This window comes from Bubalus bubalis, chromosome 21, assembly GCF_019923935.1.
Source record: "Bubalus bubalis isolate 160015118507 breed Murrah chromosome 21, NDDB_SH_1, whole genome shotgun sequence".
NCBI classification, from domain to species: domain Eukaryota; kingdom Metazoa; phylum Chordata; class Mammalia; order Artiodactyla; family Bovidae; genus Bubalus; species Bubalus bubalis.
The window spans coordinates 45,009,514-45,034,892 of NC_059177.1; the positions used below are offsets into that span (position 1 = coordinate 45,009,514).

The following is a 25,379-nucleotide window of genomic DNA, read 5'->3' on the forward strand; positions in this document are numbered from 1 at the left end:
TCAAAACAGAGGATGCCAGGAAGCCAGCTTGTCTCTGTCCACACCTTGATAGTCGTGAGTGCCAAGAAGTTCACGTTGGCTGTCTTGTTTAGAGCTGTGTAGCCTCATACGTTCTCAATCTTCACGGTAGAGTTGCTGCTGCTGCTGCTGCTAAGTCGCTTCAGTCGTGTCCGACTCTGTGCAACCCCATAGACGGCAGCCCACCAGGCCCCACTGTCCCTGGGATTCTCCAGGCAAGAACACTGGAGTGGGTTGCCATTTCCTCCTCCAATGCATGAAAGTGAAAAGTGAAAGTGAAGTCGCTCAGTCGTGTCTGACTCTTAGCGAACCCCATGGACTGCAGCCTACCAGGCTCCTCTGCCCATGGGATTTTCCAGGCAAGAGTACTGGAGTGGGGTGCCATTGCCTTCTCCTCACTGTAGAGTGAGTGAGAGTTTTTAGAACTATCCAGTTGAGAACATGTTACTGATGGTTTCTACAGCATTGGGAGTTCCTGCTTTTCTTGGGTCAGGCCTGCTAGAGTTGTAAAAGGAAGCTTTCTGGACATTAACTTTGTAGCAAAAGTGGTGGAATGAGGTTGGTGAAGGAAGAAACATTTCCCCTGTAATAAAAGTGGAATTGTTTAGAGCTGGATAAGACTTTTCTTACTGGTTGGTATTCAGATGAGATTTACTTTGGAAGTTACATCAGCAAATATTATATTTCTTGAGAACCTCGGCTGTGTTTTCAATCACAGGGCATCTTTATTTTGCTTCACTTGTGCAGCAAGTTGTTAGCTTCAACTTGTGTAGTATGTAGATGGCTTCAACTTTGTTTTTTCTTAAACCTACAGGTAGACTCACTATTAAAATATGTTTTTAGTATCTATTTTGGAACCTTAAAAAATGATTTGGGCCAAGGGCAAACATTTTATGCCATTTGGTCCACACAGTTTCTTTTTGGTGCTTACTCACACAGGCACTTAATTTGTTATCATGTATTAGAACATTTCCCTGTCGCCTCAGAAACTGTCTCACAGGTCAGGCTTTTAGAACCTGAATTTTTTAAACACAAAACAGGATTATGGATTAATCTCAGGCAGGGAAGTCTCTGGGGGCAGCGTAACCTGACAAGTGAGACTCTGCTCTTGGCAAGACCCCTGTGGGGTCGCCCTCTGTTCCTGTCGTTGACCCATTGGACGAAAGAGTGGATGTGTGTGTGAGTCTAGGCATGACTTCTCTAAAGATCAACATTTGTACACACTGGAGTCACCTTTTATACATAGTGCTACTGACATTAACCAGAGAAGTGGGCCTGACAGCCCTGGCCTCAGAGCCAGCATGAGAGTGGCCCGGCTGTGTGCGCACATTTATCTGAAGGGATTCAGCACAACATTACACAGCCTAATTGTTTTTTGTCCAAAAGGAACTATTGCCCAGATAGAGGCGCCTCTAAGGTTACTGAATGTGACCCATCAAAATGGGGTATTCATTTCCATATATGTATACTTGCTAGTTATTTTAAATACCCAGTTATTTAAAGTGTTTCTCCTCTCAAAGTTCAGATACCATGATTTTCTTACAGCGAGTTATACCAGTATTCTTGAAGAAAAGAGAGAGGAAATATTTTTTAATGAAGTAGTTTGAATATTTGAGAAGTTGTAAAAGAGAAGAGAATTGCAGCTGAAGCAGTCAGAGCCTTGAGTGAATATTAGGCCTTCCCAAGAGGAAGCCAATGTTCTTCTCAGGAACATTTGTCTTGAGACTTTAATAGCAGGGCTGTGTTTGAGTCAGGCTTGTGTTTAATCACTTTATATGGGACTAGACTATGTGCTGAAGAATTGATGCTTTTGAACTGTGGTGCTGGAGAAGACTCTTGAGAGTACCTTGGACTGCAAGGAGATCCAACCAGTCCATTCTGAAGGAGATTACTCCTTGGTGTTCATTGGAAGGACTGATGCTAAAGCTGAAACTCCAATACTTTGGCCACCTCATGCGAAAAGTTGACTCATTGGAAAAGACTGTGATGCTGGGAGGGATTGGGGGCAGGAGAAGAAGGGGATGACAGAGGATGAGATGGTTGGATGGCATCACTGACTCGATGGACATGAATTTGAGTGAACCCTCCGGGAGTTGGTGATGGACAGCGAGGCCTGGCGTGCTGTGATTCATGGGGTCACAAAGAGTCGGACACGACTGAGCAACTGAACTGAACTGAACTGAGACTATAATCTAATATTGGTACTGAAAATGGGTGATATTTTTTAACCTGAAAAGAACTACTAGGAAAGAAAATCACTTATTTTTAAAACTGAGATCAAAGACATCAGTTGTAGAAAATATCCTTTGTGGGGTACATAGACATCTGCCTCCAAAGCATGAAACAAGTATTTGGTGAAGTCTGATGTTTAATATGTGCGTATAAATTGTACCATCTAACACAACTTTTCATCACAATTGTGGGGTTTTGAAGAACAGAGTGTCACATTTTAAGATTTGAGCAGTTTTATCTCTGCTCAGACCACAGTGAATGCTGCCATGCATCATGGTAATTAGGAAAAACAAAAGTTATTGTTTTTAAGTCTGAAAATTATGCTCGGCGGGACTTGTACTTTGGTTGCTTTTATAGGAGTGGAACAAATTTGACCCTTGTCATCCACCAACTCTCTGCCTGATTATCTTAGGGACCAATACACAGTCCTTAGCAGTGGGTCAGGGTCAGTCCATGGTGCAGAGCCAGGTGAGAAGCAGAGTAAATGGTCCAGGGAGCTCAGTGTCATAACCCCATTCTCCTTAGCTTAGCTGGATGGCCAGAAAGTCAAATCTCATTCCCTGGGGTGCAAGGAGGATGTTGAACCACTCACTGATGACTGCTGAGATGGGAACAGAGACCGTGTTGAGTGGATCTGTTGTTGTGATTGGGTGGGTATTATTCCGTTTGGAGATGGAAGGAAAGCAGATAGACTCTATTCAGCTTGAAAATGCAGTAAGGTTCAGTCTGTCAGCCTAGCTTATGTCTTGTCTCATACTCATCGTCGGTCACTCTGTATGTCTGAAGAACTGACTGGGTGGGCGTCTTTGTTCCGAGTCTTCTTTTTATGAAGCGATATCCCCAAAGTTAACCAATTAAGAATTGTTTTTCTCCGTGTAGCAGTAATCTCTCTGAGAGGAGTGAGCCAAATTGCTGTGGGGGACGCTGTGCCCCGGGGACGCATTTGGGAGGATTTCCTTCTCCTGAAGCCACAGGGTCAACATAAAGCCTCCATAAAAAGTTTTAAATAAAGGAGAAATTGAAGCGGAAGATTTTATTCTGGCACTTCATGTCTGGTTTTTGCTTTCCTCCCACTGAGGAGCTAACCAAACCAGTGATCTGGAGGATGTATTTAGTTTGAGAATAATGATACTTTACTATGATTAAAAAATTTTTTTTTTCCTTACCTGGATTATAATTGTAAGGAAACCAGATCTGCCAGTGACCTTTATGAATTAGGCTTATGATGCATTGGTAGCTATTGTTAAACATGGCACTTAAAAATGTTTTTTTGTATGTGTATGTGATTGTTTTATAAAATGGGGATTATGACTATGACATTTCTATCACTTGACTCAAGGAAGGTGATTTTATGTACTTAGTGAGTAGGTGTCAAGCCATTGATCTAAATGCTGATGGTTTTACCTGGATTTGTAGTTGTCCTTGGGAATGGAAGTCATTTATAGCATGAAAATTCTCTGCTGAAATCCTCCTAGCTGAAACATTTTGGAGAGGAGTCTTCCTTAAGAAGATGGAAGTGGCCTCATACACCTTATGTGAGCATCTCCCTTCTCCTCCAGCATTTGCCCTGGCTGACTATTTCTTGTGGAGGTGAATGCCTATCAGACATGGCGTGTTCTTTAATTTTTTTTTTTTTTAAGAAACTAAACCTTTTATTTTTAGACGACTGCAGCTTCATCTGCAGTTTTAAGAAATAATAGAGAGAGATCTTGTGTATCCTTCACCAGTTTCCCCCAGTGGTAACATCTTGCAAAACAGTAGGATAGTATCACAATCAGGATCTTGCCAGTGATACAGTCCAGGTACGGAACAGTCCCAGCAGCCATAGGACCCTTCATGTTGCCCTTCATAACTGTACTCGATTCCTCCCCCATTTCCACCTCTTACCCCTGGCAACCAATAATCTGTTCTCCATTTCTATAATTTTCTCCTTTTAAGAACATTATATAAATTAAATCATATAGGATATGACTTTTAGGGACTAGCATTTTTCAATTTTATTCACTGGTGGTTCCTCCAAGTTGTTGGATATATCAGTACTTTGTTCCTCTTCATTGCAGAGTGGATGCCCCTCAATTTATTTACCCATTCACCAGTTGAAGGACATCCAGGTTGTTTCTAGTTTGGTGCTATTGTGAATAAAGCTATTTTGGACATTCATATACAGGTTTTTATGTGAACATAAGTTTTCATTTCTTTGAGATAAAAGACAGAAAGAGTATAGTTACTGGGTCAAGAAACTGCCAAGCTGTTTTCCAGAATGGTTGCATTGTTTTATATTCTGAGTCAGCATTGTATGAGGGATCCAGTTTTTCTGTATCCTCACCAGCATTTGGTATTGCCACTACTTATTATTATAGTCATTGAGATAGGTGTATAGTGATGTTTCATTATGGTTTTAGTTTGTGGTTCACCAGTGGCTAAAGATATGGAACGTGTTTCTGTGTGCTTATTTGCCATGTGTATGTCCTCTTCACCACAATGTCCTCTCATGCTTTATGTCTGTTTTCTAATTGTTTTAGGAATTTTACTTGTCGATTTTTGAGAGTTCTTTATACATAGTCTCATACTGGTTGTTTGTCAGATATGTGGTTTGCAAATATTTTCTCCCAGTTGATAGCTTGTCTTGTTATCCACTGAACAAGTTCTTTCACAGAACAAATCTTTTTTTTTCAGTTTTGATGAGGTCTGGTTTACTAATCTTTACCTTTATGATGTATGATTTTGGTGTCAATTCTTAGAACTCATTGCTTAGCCTTAGATTCAGAAGACTTTTTTTTTTTTCAATTGTTTTTCTATAAGGTTTATAGTTTTATGTCTTATATTTAAGATCATGATTCACTTTGTTTTTGTACAAGATATAACATGTAGGTCAGTGTTCTTTTCTTTTTTTCAATCTATGGATGTCCATTTGCTCAGCACCGTTTGTTGCAAAGGCTCTCTTTAATCCATTGAATCGTTTTTGCTCTTTTGTCAACCACCACTTGAACAGTTATCTTTTAGATATAATATTGTCACATATATCTATTTCTGTGTTCTCTATTCTGTTCTACTGATCTGTGTGGCTATCTCTCTGCCAACATCACATTCTCCTGGTTACTGTAACTATACTGTGGGCCCTAATATTGGGTAGAGTGATTCCTCCCATTTTATTCTCTTTTGTCAGAATTGTTTTCACTATTAATGGACTTGTCCTTTTCCATATAAATTTTATAATAACTTTGTCTATATCTATAAAAAACTTGCTGAGATTTAGATAGAAATTACATTGAAATTACATTGACATGTTTAATATCTTCAGTCTTTTCATCCATGGCTCTCCATGCATTTAAATCTTTGATTTCTTTTATCAGAATTTGAGAAGTTTCAGTGTCCAGATCACATCCATGTTTTAAGTTTATACCTAAATATTTCATTGTTTTTGGAGTGATTATAAATGGCCTTTTGGTTTTGATTTTGGATTCCACATGTTCATTGTTAGTTTATAGAAATGCAGTTGACTTCATGTGTTGATCTTATATCTTGCAACCTTGCTAAACACATTCATTAGTTCTAGGTGTTTTTTGTAGATGTCTACATAAACAGTTATGTCATCTGTAAATAGGGGTGGTTTTAATACTTCCTATGGAATTTTTGTGTTTTTTATTCATTTCTTGCCTTATTGCAGCATCTGGAATTTCACATATTATGCTGAATAAGAGGGTGGAAAGCAGATATCCTTGCCTTGCTTCTGATCTTAGAAAGCATTCAAGTTTTTCCTGTAGCTATAGATTTTTCAGTTAAGTGCTTTTTATCAAGTTAATGAAATTCCACCATATTTGGTGTGCACATTTTGAGATGCAGTTTTGTATCTTTAAAAAAGGGAAACTAAACAGTGGAAAGTATTTTGTTTTCATGTCCATTTTCTTCTAGTATCAATAATGTAAAGAAAGCTCTTGTTGGCAGAATTGTAAGATGATCTCAAAGTTTCCTCTCTCTGAAGAACATACCCTGTATAATCCCTAGGACTGTGGGTAGGATGCAGTGTCACTCATGTGATTGTGGGACAGACACTCACAAGCATCAGGACTGTGGCTTTAAAGTTTTGAGTGGGCCATGTGGCAAGTAATCAAGGTGTCTATAGAAGCTAGGAGTTTTAAGGGCATGGGGACCTCAGATCTATATACAGCTGCAAGGAACTGAATTCTTCTTCAGCCACATGAGCTTAAAAGATGATCCTGGGCTCCAAATGAGAATTCACCATGAAAGTATTTTGATTTCAACCTTGTGAGACTCTGGTTGGAGAACCTTGTAACACTATGATTCCTGCTTGGACTTCCAGCATACAGAGCTGTGAGCTGCCAAGTTTGTGGTCATTTGTTATATCATCATAGAAACATAATGCAAACATATCTTAAATAATTTGGAAAAGTGTTGGAATCAAAGCACATAGTGAATATTCTACTCCAATGAGTTAAGAGGGATTATTCCAAGATTTATTCACTAATTTGTGTTTATCCATAATTTGTGGCTACTGGTTTTATGTTAGATGTTATGTTCAGGCCTGGGCATACTGAGGAGAATGAGCCATGGTCTTCCCTTGCTGTTGAGGAGCTCATGGCCCAGAGTGTCCTCCTAGATCTCTCAGTATATGTAGTTCCTCCAACAATTATCCCATTACGTTTGCATTCAACAATCAGACTCGAATCCGGGTAAAGAGTAAGCCATCTGCAATTATTGGGTAAGTCCCTTACTCTTTTTGAGTTGGAGTTTTCCATCAGTTCAGTGATATGCTTCTTTGCGAGTAAGTGAGGATCAAATGGTGTTTAGGATACCTCATTATTTTAATCAGAGGTAATGATTACCTCTCTTCAGTGTAGCTTCTTTTCTTTTCTTCCTGTCTGCATTCTACCCACAATTCTCCATGGCCATCTACTGTGTGTTTGTGAAGATACCCCAGTGGACCCATTCAAGGATGCATTTGACTCTGTATATTTATAGCCTAAGGTAGCATACAGGGAGGACACTACCTATTGCTCAAGGTAGATAGAACTGTGATGCTGGGATTCTGAGGGGACCAGGAAAGGGCTTGGGGTCAGGCCTGATTTGGCCTGATTGAAATCTTCCATTATCAACAGGTATCTCCTCCAGAGCTACTCCAGTAGGAGGACTCAGAATAAAAGATGCCTCCTTTTTTCATTTTTCCTCCTTAGAATTGACTCAACTGATCCTCACATCATAGGAAACAAGTCTATTTGAAAATATTGCCCTGATTTGTTGAATGGGAATGGGTAGACCTTGGTAATATAGAAGTGGTCAAGGGGCATAGACAAAGGCTTCTGATTTTGTAGGGCTTGCCAACTCATTTTGAGTGCTTCAGAATCAATAATAACAATAATAAAAGTAGAAAATGCTAGACAAGCAAGCTGCCAAACTGGGCTTCAAAACCCACAGGAACTTTATGAGGGAGCAAGTTGAAATGAGCAACGTTCAGGCACATTGTGGGGCAGGGTCGAGGTGCCAGGAATGGCTGATGACAGCTGTGGAGTCACTAACACTCAGGCACTCCCTGGTGAACCTGGATTATAATCAGCATAAATCTAAGTGACTGTCAAGGGCAAAGAAACCATGCTAGGAAGTGTGGCCTGTCTTAAGATCCTTTTGGCTGACAGTAGTTGCCACCATAACTGCCACCAGAGGGCCCCTCCCTGCTTTATTACTATCCTTTGGAGGTGATGCTCTCCCAGCAACTAATTTTTCCATGGGAGCAGAAGTACTTTCTACCGAGACCTTCTTTTGAAGCAATTTAAATTAAAAAAAAATTTATTGAAGAAGTATAGTTGATTTACAATGTTATGCTAATTTCTAATGTATAGTAGTGATTCAGTTATACATATATGTATGTGTGTGTGTGTATATATATATATATCCTTTTTTATATTCTTTTCCATTATGATTTATCACAAGACACTGAATATAGTTTTCTGTGCTATACAGAAGGACCTTGTTGTTTATCCATCCTATATATAATTGTTTGCATCTGCTAATCCCAAACTCCAAGTACTTCACTTTCCTACTTCGTCTCCCCCTTAGCAACCACAAGTCTATTCTCTGTGTCTGTGACTCTCTTTCTGTTTCATAGATATGGTTGCTATTTTTAAAACTTACACTCTTTTTACATTAATGATTCATAGTTGTATCAAAAAGTACAAAGAAGACTATTATAGATCACCTGAAATCTAACCTCAGGAACAATCATGTCATGTATATTTTGATGCCCTTCTTTCTTCTTTTTTCCTATGAATATTCATTTAGAAACCCACATATGATTGGGATGGTATTGTGTTTATCATTTACTAACCTGCTTTTCTCAGGTTTCATTAATATCTTTCTTCTCTGTTAAATGTTTCTAATCTATGACCAACATCTCAAAAACTGATGCCTGCAATGTATTATCTGATTTCTTTGTAACACCTATACACACACACAGACACACAATTTATTTAATTTCTTTGGAAGGTGAGGGTATGTCTGTGTATGTTGGTATAAGTACTTGTGTTTATATGTTTCTCTCTGTATATGAACATATATATGTATATACATATATGCATAATTTTTATTCTGAGTTTTATAAACAACAGTGTGATGAACACCTTTATTAAATCTTTAGAATAAATTCCTAGAGGGAAGTCACTGGGTCAAATGCTGATTCTTGGGTTGTGCAGAATTTAAAGGAATTTAAGAGTTTTGGAGGGAACTTCCCTGGCAATCTAGTAGTTAAGACTCTGCACTTCCAATGCAAAGAATTTGGGCTCAATCCCTGGTTTGAAAACTAAAATTCCACATGCAGTGTGGTGTGACCAAATAAACATTTTTCTCATATGCTAAAAAAAAAACTTTCCACAAAAATTGAAATAACTCTTACATGTCACCATTTGACAATAAGTTGTAAAATTCGAATGCTCTCATTCTCTCCAATACAGTAGCCACTAGACATATGGATATTTAAATTAAAATTTTTTTATTAGTTAAGACTAAAAAACAAAAAAAAACCCATTTCTTCAGTTGTACCAGTCATATTTCCAGTGCTCTATAGCCACATATGGGCTTCACTGGTAGCTCAGAGAGTAAATAATCTGCCTACAATGCGGGAGACCTGGGTTCGATCCCTGGGTTGGGAAGATTCCCTGGAGAAGGGAAAGGCTACCCACTCTAGTATTCTGGCCTGGAGATTTCCGTGGACTGTATAGTCCATGGGGTCACAAAGAGTTGGACAGGACTGAGTGACTTTCACTTTCATAGCCACACATAATTAATGGCATGCGTATTGGAAAGTGCAAATTAGGGCCTTGCCTCATCACAAAGAGGTTTTATGGGACCATGCTGCTCTGATATCTTCATGAGTTCCTTTATAATTGTGATTGGAGTTTAGTATATTTTGTAGGTAATTAATTTGGCTTGATATAGATTTCAGAGTAAAAAATTTCACTGTTCCATTGAAGATGGAAAATGTTGTCTTTCTGAAAATGTAAAAACATGGAAATTCAACCCTTTGTCTTGCTTCCTCATGCTCTAATAGGCTGAAAAATAAGAGCTGGTGTTAAAACTAACATCACTGTTGGTGATAATGTGCTTTCTGTGTGGCACGTGTGTAATTATTGTAAGTCAGGTATTCTTTGCAAGGATTCTGGGAGGTGCAACTGTCACCCACATTTTACAGAGAAAGAAACTGATGTACATGGAGCTCAAGTACTTTTTCCAGGGTCAGTACATGCCTGGTTCCTGACTGGGACCTAAGCCCCCAGCTTCAGAGTCCACACACTTAGCTACTCTTTGTACTGCTTCTCGGGTGAAACTAGTGGTAAACAACTGGCCTGGCACTGCAGGGGACATAAGTGATGTGGGACATAAGTGATAGGTTGGGAAGATCCCCTGGAGGAGGGTCTTCCAGGAGGAGTACTGGAGGCCACTCACTCCAGTGCTCTTGCCTGGAAAATTCCATGGACAGAGGAGCCTGGCGGGCTACAGTCTATGGAGTCACAAAGATTCGGACATGACTGAAGTGACTTAGCATGCACACACTGCTCCTCGAGAACCTGAGACTCTTAGGGAAAACACTGGCTCTTTCGCAGAGCTGTGCACACATAAAGTAAAAATGTCTCCCAGTTGCTCGAAAAGTAGCTACACCAGACATACACAGAAGTAGATCCACAGCCTTTTTCTAAGGGAGATTCCCCTGAAGAAGTTCAGCCTGGGATGATGAATGCTCAAGGGCCTTCCAGAGAAACTGTTACTCATCCGTACTCTGACTCAGAATCTGTTCAGTCAGAATGGATGTATTTTACACATTTATTCTCCATCCGTCCTTTACTATGGAGTGAGATTTTGTTAATAAGCTTTGAGAAGGGAGGGGGAAAGGAGGAGTTTAAAGTGCTGTCAAAATCAAAGAGCTGAAGCCCAAACAGCCTCTCTTGATGGGGTATTTGTTTGCAGCTGAAGGATCAGAGGTGACACATTTAGGCAGAGAGAAGTTTAAACTTCAGTGAGGAGAAAACAAGTCCCAAATGCAATCTTGAGGGTAGCCAGGTCCAAGCAGAAAACAGTCTGGGGATTTTCAGTTTCAACCTTTTCCAAAAGGTGTCACTCTAAGGCAGCAGTGGGGAGGTGAGAGGGAGGCAGAGATAGAAATATAAGATAAGAGTAATTGGAAAAATAAGATTAGTAGTCCTTGTTCTAACAGATCCTTCAACCCACAGCATCAGTGCCTCAGAAGTTGTTGCTGTTGAGGAGAGAGGGTTTCAGCGTTTATCTTTACCTCCTCATCTTAGCGTGACCTTCTCTGTACCCAGGGCAGAGCTGGGCCAAGTCCCAGCTATTCCCCCAGGACCAATTCACATTCCAGATTTGCTGTAACTTGGGATATGGGCATTTCACTGGCTCTGTGTTTTGGTGCAAACTGAAACGACCATCCTCTTGCGCTTGGGATGCAGTGAGGACAGAAAACTAGGATGGATGGTGAGGGGGGATGGCAGAAGAGCCTGTGTAATTTTAACACATGGTTTTAAAAGCTGTTTAAAAATTCCAAATCATTAACACAAGATAGACACTAAATCAATGCTGACATATAATTTAAGGGAAAAATTGTTTTATCAAAATATTTGAAGATCAGTTCCTGCCAAGTGAGCCTCTTGAAAAGCACTGGATGTTGCCACGTGTCAGGAAGAGAGACACAGAGCGGGCAGTTGGGCTCTTGGCAGATAACTGAGAGAGAATCTGGTTTTCAAATATTTAGTTAAACAACACAAATGTATGTGTAAGTTTAAGTCGACACATGTTAATGATTTAAGGTCTTAAACAGGTTTCTTATTTTATTGTTTTAAAGCTCCAATATTCACTTTAAAATTCCGACCATTTCTCCAGAACTGGGTGTTTAAGCATTAGACTCTAGAAATTCATTTGATAGCTTCACTATTCTTAAAGTGTACAGACTTATGAATTATTCAAATACTGCTGAATAGTCCTGGTAACTTAACCATTTTATAAGAGGCTTTTTGTAATCTGTCACATAGAATAACTAATAAAATCAGAACTTACACACAAACAGTTAGGGATTTTTGTTTTGTTTTGTTTAATTGGTGAGCCCAAGAAGTCATCTAATTTGAAGAAACCTTTAATTATTCTAGATATGTGACACCAAAGCAATGTATATTTTAAAATGTAATCTTAGCTTTCTAGATAGAGCATCACATTGCCAATCTTGCCCTATGTGGGGACCTTTTAGGAAATTTTAAAAACTGGAACATGTTAAATGTTTATAGAAGATTTCTGATGTTGCTGTGATTTCTCTTTTTTCATCACAGATGGCCTTTTAGGAACAAAACAGCCTCTCTAAACTCCATGCCCCCACCCAGGAAATATTATTGTCAGGTGAATTACCAATAGATGAGCTTCCAAAATAAGCAAATGCTGTGTTGAATTGAGACACACTGGTTGCTCTCCTGCTGGATTTTTCAAAAGCATTTGTTAGCTCATAATCATTGTGATTCTTCCAGTAGCAGTTCCCCAATGAACAGGACCATGGGGCCCTGCAGCCTGGGCTTCCCAGCTTGTATTTCCTCCCTCCTCTTTAGCAGACCACTCCCATTTACCTACCTGGTTTTGGAGACCAGCCATGAGGCCTAGGACAAGATTGGCTTTTAACTGTTGCTCATCACTCAGTACTTTTCTATATTAGTTTTTTTTTCATCACTATTGTAATTAAATTTTTTTGATTCAGGGTTGCCCGCCAAACCAGACAGCTTCTGAGGGTGAGCCTGTTGTGTCTAGCACAGTGCCTTGCACGCAGGAGATACCCAGGGAGACGAGGTGGTGCAGTGGTAGAAGGGCTGCATGTCTCCCAGGTCCCAGCAGAGTGAGTGGAATGCAGAGCAGGATTAAAAGCTGCTTGCTTCTACCCCAGCTCAAGGCCTGGGGTAGCTTTTTTATCAGGCCATCTCGAAACTCCTGGGTTCCTGGGTGCTCTTGATGGCTTCCAGGTGGCCGTGAGCATAGAGTTCCCTCCATTCAGGGGCTGAGTATCCGAGCCCTCTTGTCTCCATAGCAAACAGAAGGTGCTTGAGGCAAACAGAGAGCAAGAACTTGAAGGGCGTTTGGTGAGGATGGCAAGGGGACCATTGATTTATGGGGTAGCAAAGTATCAAGTTCGGACTTACACTTCATCCATCATTGCACTAAGAGGGTCAGAGGAGGGTGTTTCAGAATCACATCTTTGCACTCCCTTTCCTCTCATTCCTCAGGTATTTATTGAGTGTGGACACTGGTTCCATGTCAGGAGCTGAAGGGCCTTCCAGAGAGAATGGAGACGTGGTCCTTGCCCTCTGAGGATTACAATCCAGTTGTAGCAACAAAGCACACACATGAAAGGGTTGTGCAGAAACGTGAAATGGTGTTTGATGAGGTGGTAGAAAGTTGGGTGCAGAAGGTAACAACCGAAGGCACTTGGGTGAAAGTAATGCTACCAACAGCCCAGCCTTGGGACAGCAGTAACTGTCACGCCCTGGACACTTGCAGGATGTCTAACAGAGAGGGCTGGATGCTTGAGGTGTATTGTCTCCCTTTGTGCTTGTGCCAACCCTGTGTGGTGACTTCTGTTTCCTCCCCCTATTTTGTAGAGGAGGACCTGCGGCTGAAAGGTCAGTAATGTTCAGGCTTCCCAGTATAGGTTGCACTTTGCTATCACTTTAGAATCACCTGCTTTTTTAATAAAGTACTAATGCCAGACTCCTACCCTCAGATGTTTTCATTTAATTGGTAGGAGTGTGACTATGGCATCAGGATTTTAAAAATATTTCTAAAGGGTTCAATTGTGCAGCAGAGTTTAGGAAGCATTGGGTTTAGATTGTCCTAAGGTCACAGAGGTTGTATTGATGGAACCTAAACTTGATCAGGTCTGCCTGTTTTAAGAGCTCCAGATTTATATCACTGAACCTATGAAGGAGGCCAGCGCTCTGTGGCAGAGCCTTAAAGGGGAGGCAATTTCAGTAACTGGAGCAGTCACTATAGGGTAGTCCGGGCCTGCCAGGTGGCACCAGTGGTAAAGAACCTGCCTGCCAGTGCAGGAGACTTAAGAGATGTGGGTTCAATCCCTGGATCAGGAAGATCCCCTGGAGGAGGGCACGGCAACTCACTCCAGTATTCTTGCCTGGAGAATCCCCTGGACAGGGGAGCCTGGCAGGCTATGGTCCATAGGGTCGCAAAGAATTGGCCACAATGAAAGCGACTTAGCACAGCACAGCACTATGGGGTAGTCCAAGGGTGTGTGTGCATGTGTGTATGTGTGTGTGTGTGTTGTTGTTGTTGCTGAAGATAGGTGACAGCAAGCACAGAATCTTGAATTCAGTAATAAGCAAACATAAAATGGGTTGAATACTTAAATTGGCCCTGTATTGGCCATGCTTCTATGGCACCAAGTACTTGGGCATTGTTCTTAGTGCATCATACACATTAACCCATTGAATCTTCGCCAAACTCCTTTTAGCTAAGTTCCCACATCACAGGGAAGCTGGGTTCAGAAAGGTTTTATAACTGACTCAGAAGGACACAGATAGTAAGTGGTAGGCTAGCTCCTCGGTTCTGTTTGTAACCACTGTGCTGTGCTGTCTCTTCTGTTAAGCATGTCCTGTGTGTTTTCATATTTGCTAGTCCCCACGCTAAGAGCTTTACTTTCATTGCTTCACTTAATACCTGAAGTAATTCTAGTGAGACATACTACTGTTACAGATGAAGAAACTCAGACACTTTCCCAAGGCTCTATAATAAATGGTAAAGCAAGTGTTATTAGTGCAGTCTGGTTTCTTAATCCATAATTTTAACCATTCTCCATATTTAAAATATTTTAATTATGTATAAATACATAGCTATATATTTACATATATTAAATATCTATTTCTATATATTTTATATAAAAATATTCAAAATATTTTAAAATAGTTAAAACTGAAAAAATTCAAATTAAATTTTAAGCGAAATGCTGTATAGAAGACAAAGTAGAACAACTCCCTTTGAGTGTGAGACGGTGGATGGAGCGCTCTGCTGATTCACACCCCTCCTCCCACTCCACTGATCTGTTTATTAGCCCCCAGATGCCTCTTTGGAACTCATGGTGGTCTAGGGAACAGAGTTTGAAGACCACAACTGTGGGTAATCAGGAGCCCCTTGAGATGTAGGAACCAGACCAGTGATACTTTTGATGAAATATTGATGGTTTAGGCATATTTTCCTGGAAGTAGGGAGGCAAGTTGTAAGAATAAATCCCATGAGACATCTTGGCTCACCCAGTTCAAAGTCACATCCAAAGACACAAAGTCAAAACAGCTGAAAAAAATCAAAAGGAAAGTCTAACCTTCAATCTGTGTCTTTGGAAAACATTGAAGGGACCCCAGGAATAACACCTAGCAACTTTTTCCCCTTCCTCTTTTCTCTTCCTTCTCAGTCATCTTATTCTGCCCTTAAAACAAAACAAAACCTCTGTGTGCCCAGTCTCCAGGCTCATCACTCCTCTTTCCTCTCTCACGCCTATCTCCTACTTTTTATCATACAGACTGTCATAGCCTGCCCTTCAAAGTACTGTACCTTTGCGCTCAGTTTTGCTGGTTCACTCTACTACCTATTTCCTAAATTCCAGGCACAGTCCTGGCTGAGAGAGAACTCTGACAGCGAAGAAGCTGATCAGGCAAAGCCAAGTTCTTATTTAGGGTAGGGTTGGGGTAGGAACAAAGGCTGGGAACACACGTGCGCGCACACACACACACACACATAGACACTTATTTTCGATCTTGTCAGAAATGTGGGAGGGGAAGGGATTCAACTGGAAGCATAAAAAGTAGTGATAGAAAAAGATGATGTCTCAGAAAGTGTTTCCAAAATAGACTTGATGATGAAGAGAAAACAAAGGGGAAAGAGAGGGAAGACACAAATGCGGTTCTTAAACATGAGTCACTGAGAAAAGGTCAGGACACTGGACTAAAGTGTCACCAATGTGTTAGGGAATGGCAGGTGCGGAGAGCTGGGGTAGGTGGTAGGGATCTTGTTTAGATAGGTGTGCATGGATCATCCTGAATTCAAAGTGATACTGTGACATCTAAACGGAAGTAATTACCAAGTGGTTCAGTGTATGTGAAAGATGTTAAGTAAATAAAAGGAGACAAAGTTTGGAAAAGTATTAGAATAGTGGTGAGAGCTATGGAGACAAACTTCAGTCCTCCTCTGAGAAGCCACGTGGATGAGGAAAATGTCTCTGGGACAGAGTCATGAAGGGAAAGGTCCAGTTATGGATGCAGGAAGGTGAAGAGTTTGCAAAACAAACAGGGGAAGTAAGTTCTCAATCTAAGGAGAGCTTCTGAGAACCCAAGGGAAAGGTTGGCTTATAGGTGAATGGGGAATGGATACAGTCCCACTCACCCATTGCACTGTGTTTCAGAGAGGCTATCTAATAAGAAGGGGGGCTTTTTAATTTTATATATATATCAGATCAGTCACTCAGTCGTGTCCGACTCTTTGTGACCCCATGAATCGCAGCACGCCAGGCCTCCCTGTCCATCACCAACTCCCAGAGTTCACTCAGACTCACGTCCATCGAGTCAGTGATGCCATCCAGCCATCTCATCCTCTGTCGTCCCCTTCTCCTCCTGCCCGCAATCCCTCCCAGCATCAGAGTCTTTTCCAATGAGTCAACTCTTCTCATGAGGTGGCCAAAGTACTGGAGTTTCAGCTTCAGCATCATTCCTTCCAAAGAAATCCCAGGGCTGATCTCCTTCAGAATGGACTGGTTGGATCTCCTTGCAGTCCAAGGGACTCTCAAGAGTCTTCTCCTACACCACAGTTCAAAAGCATCAATTCTTCAGTGCTCAGCCTTCTTCACAGTCCAACTCTCACATCCATACATGACCACAGGAAAAACCATAGCCTTGACTAGACGAACCTTTGTTGGCAAAGTAATGTCTCTGCTTTTGAATATGGTATCTAGGTTGGTCATAACTTTCCTTCCAAGGAGTAAGCGTCTTTTAATTTCATGGCTGCAGTCACCATCTGTAGTGATTTTGGAGCCCAGAAAAATAAAGCCTGACACTGTTTCCACTGTTTCCCCATCTATTTCCCATGAAGTGATGGGACCAGATGCCATGATCTTCGTTTTCTGAATGTTGAGCTTTAAGCCAACTTTTTCACTCTCCACTTTCACTTTCATCAAGAGGCTTTTTAGTTCCTCTTCACTTTCTGCCATAAGGGTGGTGTCATCTGCATATCGGAGGTTATTTAAAACAGTTTACAAAATTATACATACATCTCAACTATATGTAATATGTAAAAGAGTAAGAGAGAGATGGAGAAATTAAAACAAAATGTTCAGAGTGTTTATCTCCATGTGGTGGTATTTTGGGTAATCTTAGCTAAAAAGAATATCATTATTCTTATATAAAAAAATTTTTTTAATTTTCCTGTCTTTTGGATTCCATATGAGTATACCTTATTTTAAGGGAAAGTGTTATTTTATTGATATTAATTAGAAGAATAAATGATATAGAGGCTATGTCATCCCGTGTAATGCCCACAGACATCTAATAGGAATAAACAACATAATTTCCTGTTTCCAGGTAAAGAACCCAAAGCCAAAAGAGATAAAGAAACTTGTGTCAGTCATATAGTAAGTTATGGAGACATGTTTCAAATCTGATCATTTTTAAGGCACAAGTTTCATAGGTATAGCCAGCTAAAATATTACTTCCAGTGAGAATAAGAAGTTGGGGAACCATTCAGCTGTGCAAACTACACATTAAGAAAAGACATATGGCAAGAAGGAGGGTATCGGTGGCCTGTAAGTGTTGGGAGAACAAGAATAAAAAGTACAACCTCTTAATGAGAGGGACCTGGTGGTAGGGAGATGGAAGCAGGTGTTATAGGCACTTGATAAGGAGTGTAACAGTTCATCAGTCAAGACAGTCCAAGTCACACTGGAGGTGACAGCCTCTCATCTCATGTTGTAACACAGTGAAGGTGCTGCCTTGCTTATGTGGTATGGTTTGGCCTTTAGCTTCACTGTGATCACTCAGGGACTCAGGCTGGAGGAGACATCATCTGAAACATGGTTCTGAAGTCATTGTGGCCTGGAAAAGGGAAGGTTGTGGTTGATTGCTAGTTCTTAAATGCTTCTGCTTGGAAATGACAATGATCTAAGGTGTAATTGTTAAAGCTGGTTTAATATTAAACTAGTTAGTATCTGCTGTATGCAGTCACATGGAAGGTGAACTAAGAGCTTGGAAACCCACAAAGTAGCATTCTGTGTCTGTGGATTGCAAGCGGGCCAGCTCAACTAATAAGAGATTCAGCAGGTGAGAATCCTGGACACCCTCCCTCTTCTCTGACATCGATAATACATTTGGATTTTTTTTTTTTAAAGTTACGAAAGGAAAGGGAGTCATAAGAACACAGACCATCCCAAGTAGAGGATCAGGCAGACTGTATCTGAGCTGATGCTTGGAATGACCATAATATTGATCTTTTAAAAAGCAGCACTGCTATTGAATCTATAAAAAATAGGGTAAAACAGACAAAAACACTTCTGCTTCAGCCTCATCAAGTATTGTTTTGTAGAAAGGCTTCTAGTTATATTTATGATATTCGATGAACTTATATGAGAAACTAAAAAGTTTGATTGCTTTTTAATATTTAAATTTTGTTTGTTAAAGAATAATGCTGTTTATCCCTGTGTAGTTCTGTGACTTTCATAGGTTATGCTCTATATTCCTTGCTTTTAAAACTGTTTTTGGTTTGGGCTTTTATTTATATTACCTGGTCATCAAGTTTCCTCTTTTTATCAGGACAAAATGGAGGGTTTTCTGAATTTTAAAAGCCTGTAATTTACCTTGGATATGAACTATCATGCTTATTCTGAATAAATTCCATGTAAAACTGCAGAAATGGTGTAGAAAGTCTTTATGAATTGGAACTTAACATGTCATTGACACATTTTGAAGGGCGTTCTGTTGACTTTAGTGATAGATGATCCCATTCTGCCAAGTTCAGCTGGAAGGGGTGACTTAGAAATCCAAACATCAACTCTGGAGTCTAGAAACTTCCTGAAACCATGGTTTTAAGTTCTCAGGGTGGATGCAGCCTGTATCTGTGCAAGGGATGGCATTCCATGGAAGGCTCTGGAAAAGAACCATTAAACACCAGCCTTCTTTGTTGTGTGTTGGCTTTTAAAAGTCTCCAATGGTTCGGGAAGGATAAGGCCTTGCCTTGGGGCTCCCTGGTCCAATTTTTTGGGACCTGGCTGAAAACCCTGGATATTTGATAGTCTGGCTTATTTCTATGGTGTATTAGCACCCTATAAAAGTTACATGTCATTTATTTCAAGTTTAGAACCCTCTCAAACTTCAGGGGCAAACCAAACTTGAACCTTTTGTGGCTGGGATTCTGTTTACCTTTGGCCAAACCTTGCTTCCTGAATATGAAACAGGGAGGTGAGGTGAGAGGGGGGCCCCTGAGGCCCCTTGGCCATCAAATCGCTTTTGCCAAACAAGGCTTTGATAGGCTAAAACATGAATGAATTTGAAACACATAGAGTAGCTTCCTGTCAGAATGCTCTGGGGCCTACACACAAAAGTATATTGTGCCGGGCAAAGTGCATTTGAGAGTTGCCTTCAGCCAACTGTGAGGCAGTATCTGAGATTTTTGCCAAACACAGGTTGAAATTGGGTCAAGCCACTCACCTTCCAGTTCTAATAAATACATTAAGTAGTTTCTATAAAAGTTATTGGATAATTCAATTGAATGAGGACCTTGGAGAAATTTGGACATTTCTTGGGTTTGAAATGTTTATTTTTAAGTAGTGACAAAGAAAGAATGGACGCCGGGATACAACGCCCAGCTCAAGAATGGCGGTAATTCCTTTGTATCTGTTGTCAGAACACAAGGCACACCTTGTGCTTGAATGGAGGAGAAATAACACACTGGGTCCCATGCGCTTTTCAGATAGAAGAACTGATGAATGCGCTGGAGAAGACCAGACAGGAACTGGATGCCACCAAGGCTCGCCTTGCCTCCACGCAGCAGTCCCTGGCTGAGAAAGAAGCACACTTGGCCAACCTCCGGACAGAGAGGAGAAAGCAGCTGGAGGAGATCCTAGAGATGAAGTGAGTGCCCATTTTTGCTTTCTCAGTCTTTCTTTTCTAACTTCTCTCTAGGGATGAGAAAGGGAATGCTAAAGAAGAGGAGGAAAGAGCTTGGAGAGAGAATCATGTAGCTAACACTTGACTAGTTGTTTCTGTGACTGTGCTTCTTATTTTCTCGAATTACAGCTTCCATGTCCCAATGTGCACATTTTTCACATCTGTTATTCAAAAAAGAAAAAAAAAATCCAACATAAGGTTTTGTGACTCTGTGTTTTGTGGACGGCACTAATATTCTTAGATCTGTCGAAAAGGTTTGAGCTGGCCAAGAGACAGAGGCCTTGTTAAGCACAATGGTAATTGAAGTCCTGCTCAGGGTTAAATGGAAACTTTTCTGAGGAGGTATTTCCTAATTGTGACTATAACTTTGCTAATTATATTCTTTTCACTTGTGTACAATGCCTGGCTTGTGTTGGTTTTCATAGTCTCAAGGTTGGCACCTCTTTGTTTAGAAAGCAGGACTCTGATTTGCTGGGCTGATAAAAACAGGCTTGGAAATGCCCCTGCCCCTCTGTCTCATTGGGTAGGTAAGGACTGGACTGGGGTGGGGGTTGGGTAGGGGAGGAGACTGGAACAAATGTCTTTCTTTGATTTAATCAATAAGGTGTGACTGCTTGTCGGGCAATGGTTGTTCCTGTGGGCCTGTGACACACCCACCTCCACCTAGCTTTTATATCATTCTCACAGTGAAATAATATCACCATGAAAGAACATAGTAAAGATAATTACTCAAAGATTTTAGAGATAATCAATTGCTATGAATCTATTTCTGAAAAATTAGGCAAGAAACAGCATCTCTCTAAGTCTTTAAATGAAATAATCACTAAAGTATGATTTAAATCCAGCCTCCTTCCAAAATAAGGGGAAATGTACAGAATTATAGCATCTTAAGCCTGTAATATAGACTTTGAAATTGGTGGCTAGGTATGGAAGAATAACCTTACCCTGACCCTGCAAGTCTTACACATGGTTAGTATTAAACCCAGAAAGCTTAGATCATGGAAAATATGGAATGAAATATTTTGAAGGATTTAATAATGAGGACAAAACTTTTATTCCTTGTCAACTACCTCAGTTTCTCCTAGACCAAAGAATAAGTAGTTTTTTTCCACATATAAACTCCCATTTTTCCTAATAAAAGATGATATAATAAAAACAGATATTATTCTCCTCAGTTTCGAGGTGAGGGAACTGAGACTCAGCGAGATTTCAAGTAATTTGCTTAAGGACATCTGGCCAGGATTAAACCCAAAAATCTGTTCAGACTCTGTTTCTACTACCTCATTTTCTCATGCAGTTATGTCAACTCCACCAAGTCCAGAACTTTTGTCTGTTTGAATCACTGCAGAAATCATACTGCCTAGAACAGTGCCTGCATATGGTTGGTGCTCGGTAATTGCTCATTGCTGGAATGAATAGATTGAATGCTGGAGACTGGATTTTATGTACTTAGGAAGAAACGTATTTCAAGCATTTGTGACATTACTGATGTGATCAGTAATTTATTAATAACGGCAGTACATTGATTGCATCGGCCTTTATTCGTTCTCTTTGGCTTACCCAGCTTCTGCCTCCTTGTGTGTTGCTATGTGTCAGATTCAGGCTAATTTCTCTCATTGTTCTGCAGCTGTTCCCAAGTTAACTCTACACCTCCTGGAGTGATTTATTATGCCATTATAAGGAAACTTTCATTATTTCCTGTTTATAAAAAGAGCATATACTTCCAGTGTTTTCAGAGAACAAGTCATGGTGAAGCATGCTGGTTTGGGAGTTGTCAGAGCTGGGTTGAAATCCTGTTGCGTCCACTTGGTGGTTGTGTGACTTGGGGGAAAATGACCTTAACATTGCTGACCCTATGGTTTCCTCCTGTAATGACTTTCGTAGGGTGGTTGTGAAGAGAAGCACTCAGAGGAGGGCTTGGCACATGGAAAATGAAATATGTGTGTAAATGGCACTATCAGCCAATGAAAATATGTCATTTGTTTAGTATACTTTGTGAAGAGTATCATTTGTCTAAAATTTGGGTTTATTTTTCTAAAACATATAAACCTTTTCCATGTGTATGTTTTCCCACTTAATTTCATGATTTCAGATAGCACCTAACTAAGACCTCTTTGGGTGAATTGCCACATTATTGCCGAAGTGCTTAATCTGCTGCCACTGCAAAATAAATAGAAAATTCCTCTTTTAATTCCTTTGGTAAAAGTAACAAAGCTCTGCTTCATTAAGCCCAATATGAACCTCATTCACTCTTTAACTGGCCCAGAAGCCCCACTAACAGGGTTCTTCCCAGGACCATGGGGACACAGGTGCAGGGCAGTTAAATTGACTGAGAACCCCAGTTAGATTCACCAGCCTCTTCAGATGTTCTAGTCAACCAAACGGTTTGGTGACTCTTGATTGAGCTGAGTTGACGTGTTGGTTATTGGACAGTAACTGAGTCAATGTCAGTTAGTGTGAACAGTCAGCTGGATGTGTCACTGCGTTTACTGCCACTCTGTGCCACTGTTGTTCTTCATTCAACTGACGGGCAAGTGTGCAAGCAACTTTAGGCAAGTCTCTCCAGGACTGGGAAGTCCTGGTACATGGGAAAAGCTGAATGGTGTTAGGAAGAGGGGTAGGGCCATGAATCAAGAGAAACAAGATGTGGTCTCATAACTCATCCATAACCTTAAAGGAGGTCACTCTCTGGTTGCCTTTCTTTGGTGACATGGCGGTTGATATTACCTGCCCTACCTACTCCATAGAATTGTTACAGTAACAGGGTTTTTAAAAAAATACTGAACTGAAATTAATATAAACTAGCATATGTAAAAGCACTTTGAAACATAAAAGGGATTTTGAAATGAGAGATGGTGTCCGTTAAATTTGTTGCAAAATTAAATGACACAGAGTTATAGTATTGGAAAACATCTGAGCGCAGCCTTCTAGCCTATATAAGCCAGACTGCTGTCCACATAATAAGGAATTCACCAGGCCTGGTGAAGACCGCTTGCCTTGGAAGCCATGGGCTCATAAGGTGGCGGTTCATGTTCCACAGCTCTTGAAGGTAGCTCCTTCATCCTTATATGGAACTGAAATAGCTTTCCATGTAATTAACATTACCGCTTGTCTTGGTTTTTGTTTCAGAGCTACATAGATTTCAGCTGAGCCCTGTCCACAGAACAGGCAGCCTTTTATTTTTCATAAATTTATTTTTATTTTATATCTGTTCAGGTAGTACTGTGCATTCTAAAAGGAGAAAAAAAGAAAGAGCAAAATTAAAAAGAAATAAAATTGTGTATGATCCTACCATGCAGAGATATATACTAATAGCATTTTGATGTCTACCTTTACAAATGCTCTTTATTTTTTTAACAAAATTAGATTGTACTTTTGTATTCTGTAAATCCTTCTTTTGCTTGCTGAATGGTAAACACTGCTCTGTGCAGCAAACATTGAATTGTATTATTTTTAATTATCTGACATACTATCATACAGATGTCTCCCTTTATCAGAGGCTTATCTGGGTGCCAATATTTTGCTAATATAAAGAATGTCTTGATAAGCATCCTGCTGTGTCAATTTGTTAGCTTATTTTCAATAATTGCAGATTAATATGTAGTTATAAGAAATAGTACAGAGGATTCTCTTGTACGCTTCACTTGTTTCCCTCAGTGGTAACATCTGGCATAATTACAGCACAGTATTATGCCAGAAAATTGATATTGATACAGCTTACCAACTTTATTTAGATTTCTCCAGTTTTACATGTACTCATGTGTGTATATGTATTTAGTTACATACAATTTAATCACACGTATACATTTGTATAACGACCACCATGGTCAAGATGTAGCACTGTCCATCATTACAAGGCTCCCTCACACTGCCTTTTGATAGCTACACTCCTAACCCAACTGTTTAATTTTTAACCAGAGTTTTCTTTTGTGTTTTATCATTTTGGGACCTGTGCAACACTGGCCTTCATTTTCCCCTGCTATTTTCTTGGCCAGGGATGGAATTGTCCTCTTAGTTTAAATTTAGGCTGAATTTAAAGTGAGAAAAATATTGCTTGATTTAAAGACTTACCTTTAAATGAGTTGGTTAATTTGTTTACAGTGAAATTCCCTTTTAATATTGGATATCTAGAACTTGTCATATGGTAGGCATTCAAAAAGAAAATCACTTATGATCCTACCATACAGAGATAGACAGTGATGGCATTTTGGTGTATACACATTTACAAATGCTCATTTTTTTAAAAGAAAATTAAATTCAACTTCCATATTTTATAAATTCTGCATTTGTGGAATGAATGTCAACTGCTATAAGTGGACAAGCAAAAATGTGTGCCCTTATCAAGTTTTCATTTTAGTAAAATGAGTGATCAAAATGAATGGACAAATAAATAAGCAAATAAACGAATAATTAGATGAATAAAGTAGCTTCTTGTGGAACCAAAGAAGTTTAGAATCCCACTTAGAAAGCTCTTTCCATTGGTAAGGACCCTCCTGATTATTTGGGAGTAAAGAGGGAAATACCATGTCACTCCCTATAGTCTGAGAAACCTTCTAGGATCTGAGCCTAGTGGACAGTCTTTGACTCTCTCTTGTGTAGGATTCTTCCCCCTGAATAAATATTTTTTCCAGTTTAATCTTCATTGGTTAGTATTCTAACTGCCAGTCATTATTCCCGCACTAGAAGGAACTAATGGTTCCCAACCATACATTTTCACAGGAGAACATAATATTCTCCTTCCCTTGTGTATAAGATTATTCTTTTACTTAAAAAATATCTAAAACCTCTTACTAAAACATTTCATAATGGTTTGTCTTTGTTACATTTGCTTCTATTTAAAAGGGATTTTATTAAAATAATATTAAGAACATCATTCTATATGTTTGGTTTTATTAATACCAGTTAATGAGCTTACATTCCAGTAACCAAAGCTCGATTATTTAATTTGTGGCAGGTGAATTTGATATCTGTAGCTAAAAGGAATTGAAGGCCATGAGATACTGTGCTTAAAATCTATCTGTGTGCATTTGCTCAGACAATTTAAACTAGCCTAGTAATTTAATAGGCAGACAGGCAGGCTAACTGATCTGTTCCATTTAGTATTAAATACTGAATGAATAAGGCGGGTTTGAGAGCTGGTTAAAAGTTGCATAATGTGAAGTGTGTAGTTTAGACTTTCTGTGGTGATTTCTCATACTTAATGTAAAGATTTTAAAGGGACATCTATACTTTAACTCGTCTGATGACATTGTGAGAGCCACCTTAATTTACTGGGTATTGTTACATTCTCGAATCTTCTCCAGATAGCCTCAGAAGCCTTTGTATACACTGGGCTATTTTAGGAAGTTTACAGTGAGGTAAGACAGAGGCTTATTCTAAGGCATTATCCTGTTGGCCTCTTTGATCTAGGATCCCTTTTGAGAG

General features: G+C 39.9%; 1 protein-coding gene across 6 annotated transcripts in view; it reads left to right on the forward strand.

Moving 5' to 3' along the window:
• Positions 1–25,379, forward strand: part of ERC2 (ELKS/RAB6-interacting/CAST family member 2) — a 1,001,125-nt gene that overhangs the window by 593,742 nt on the left and 382,004 nt on the right. For all 6 annotated transcript variants that reach the window (XM_044934212.2, XM_025272988.3, XM_025272991.3 and 3 more), the window contains one exon: positions 19,759–19,919. In XM_044934212.2, the coding sequence (XP_044790147.1) occupies positions 19,759–19,919 (161 nt within the window). The remainder of the gene's footprint in view (positions 1–19,758; positions 19,920–25,379) is intronic.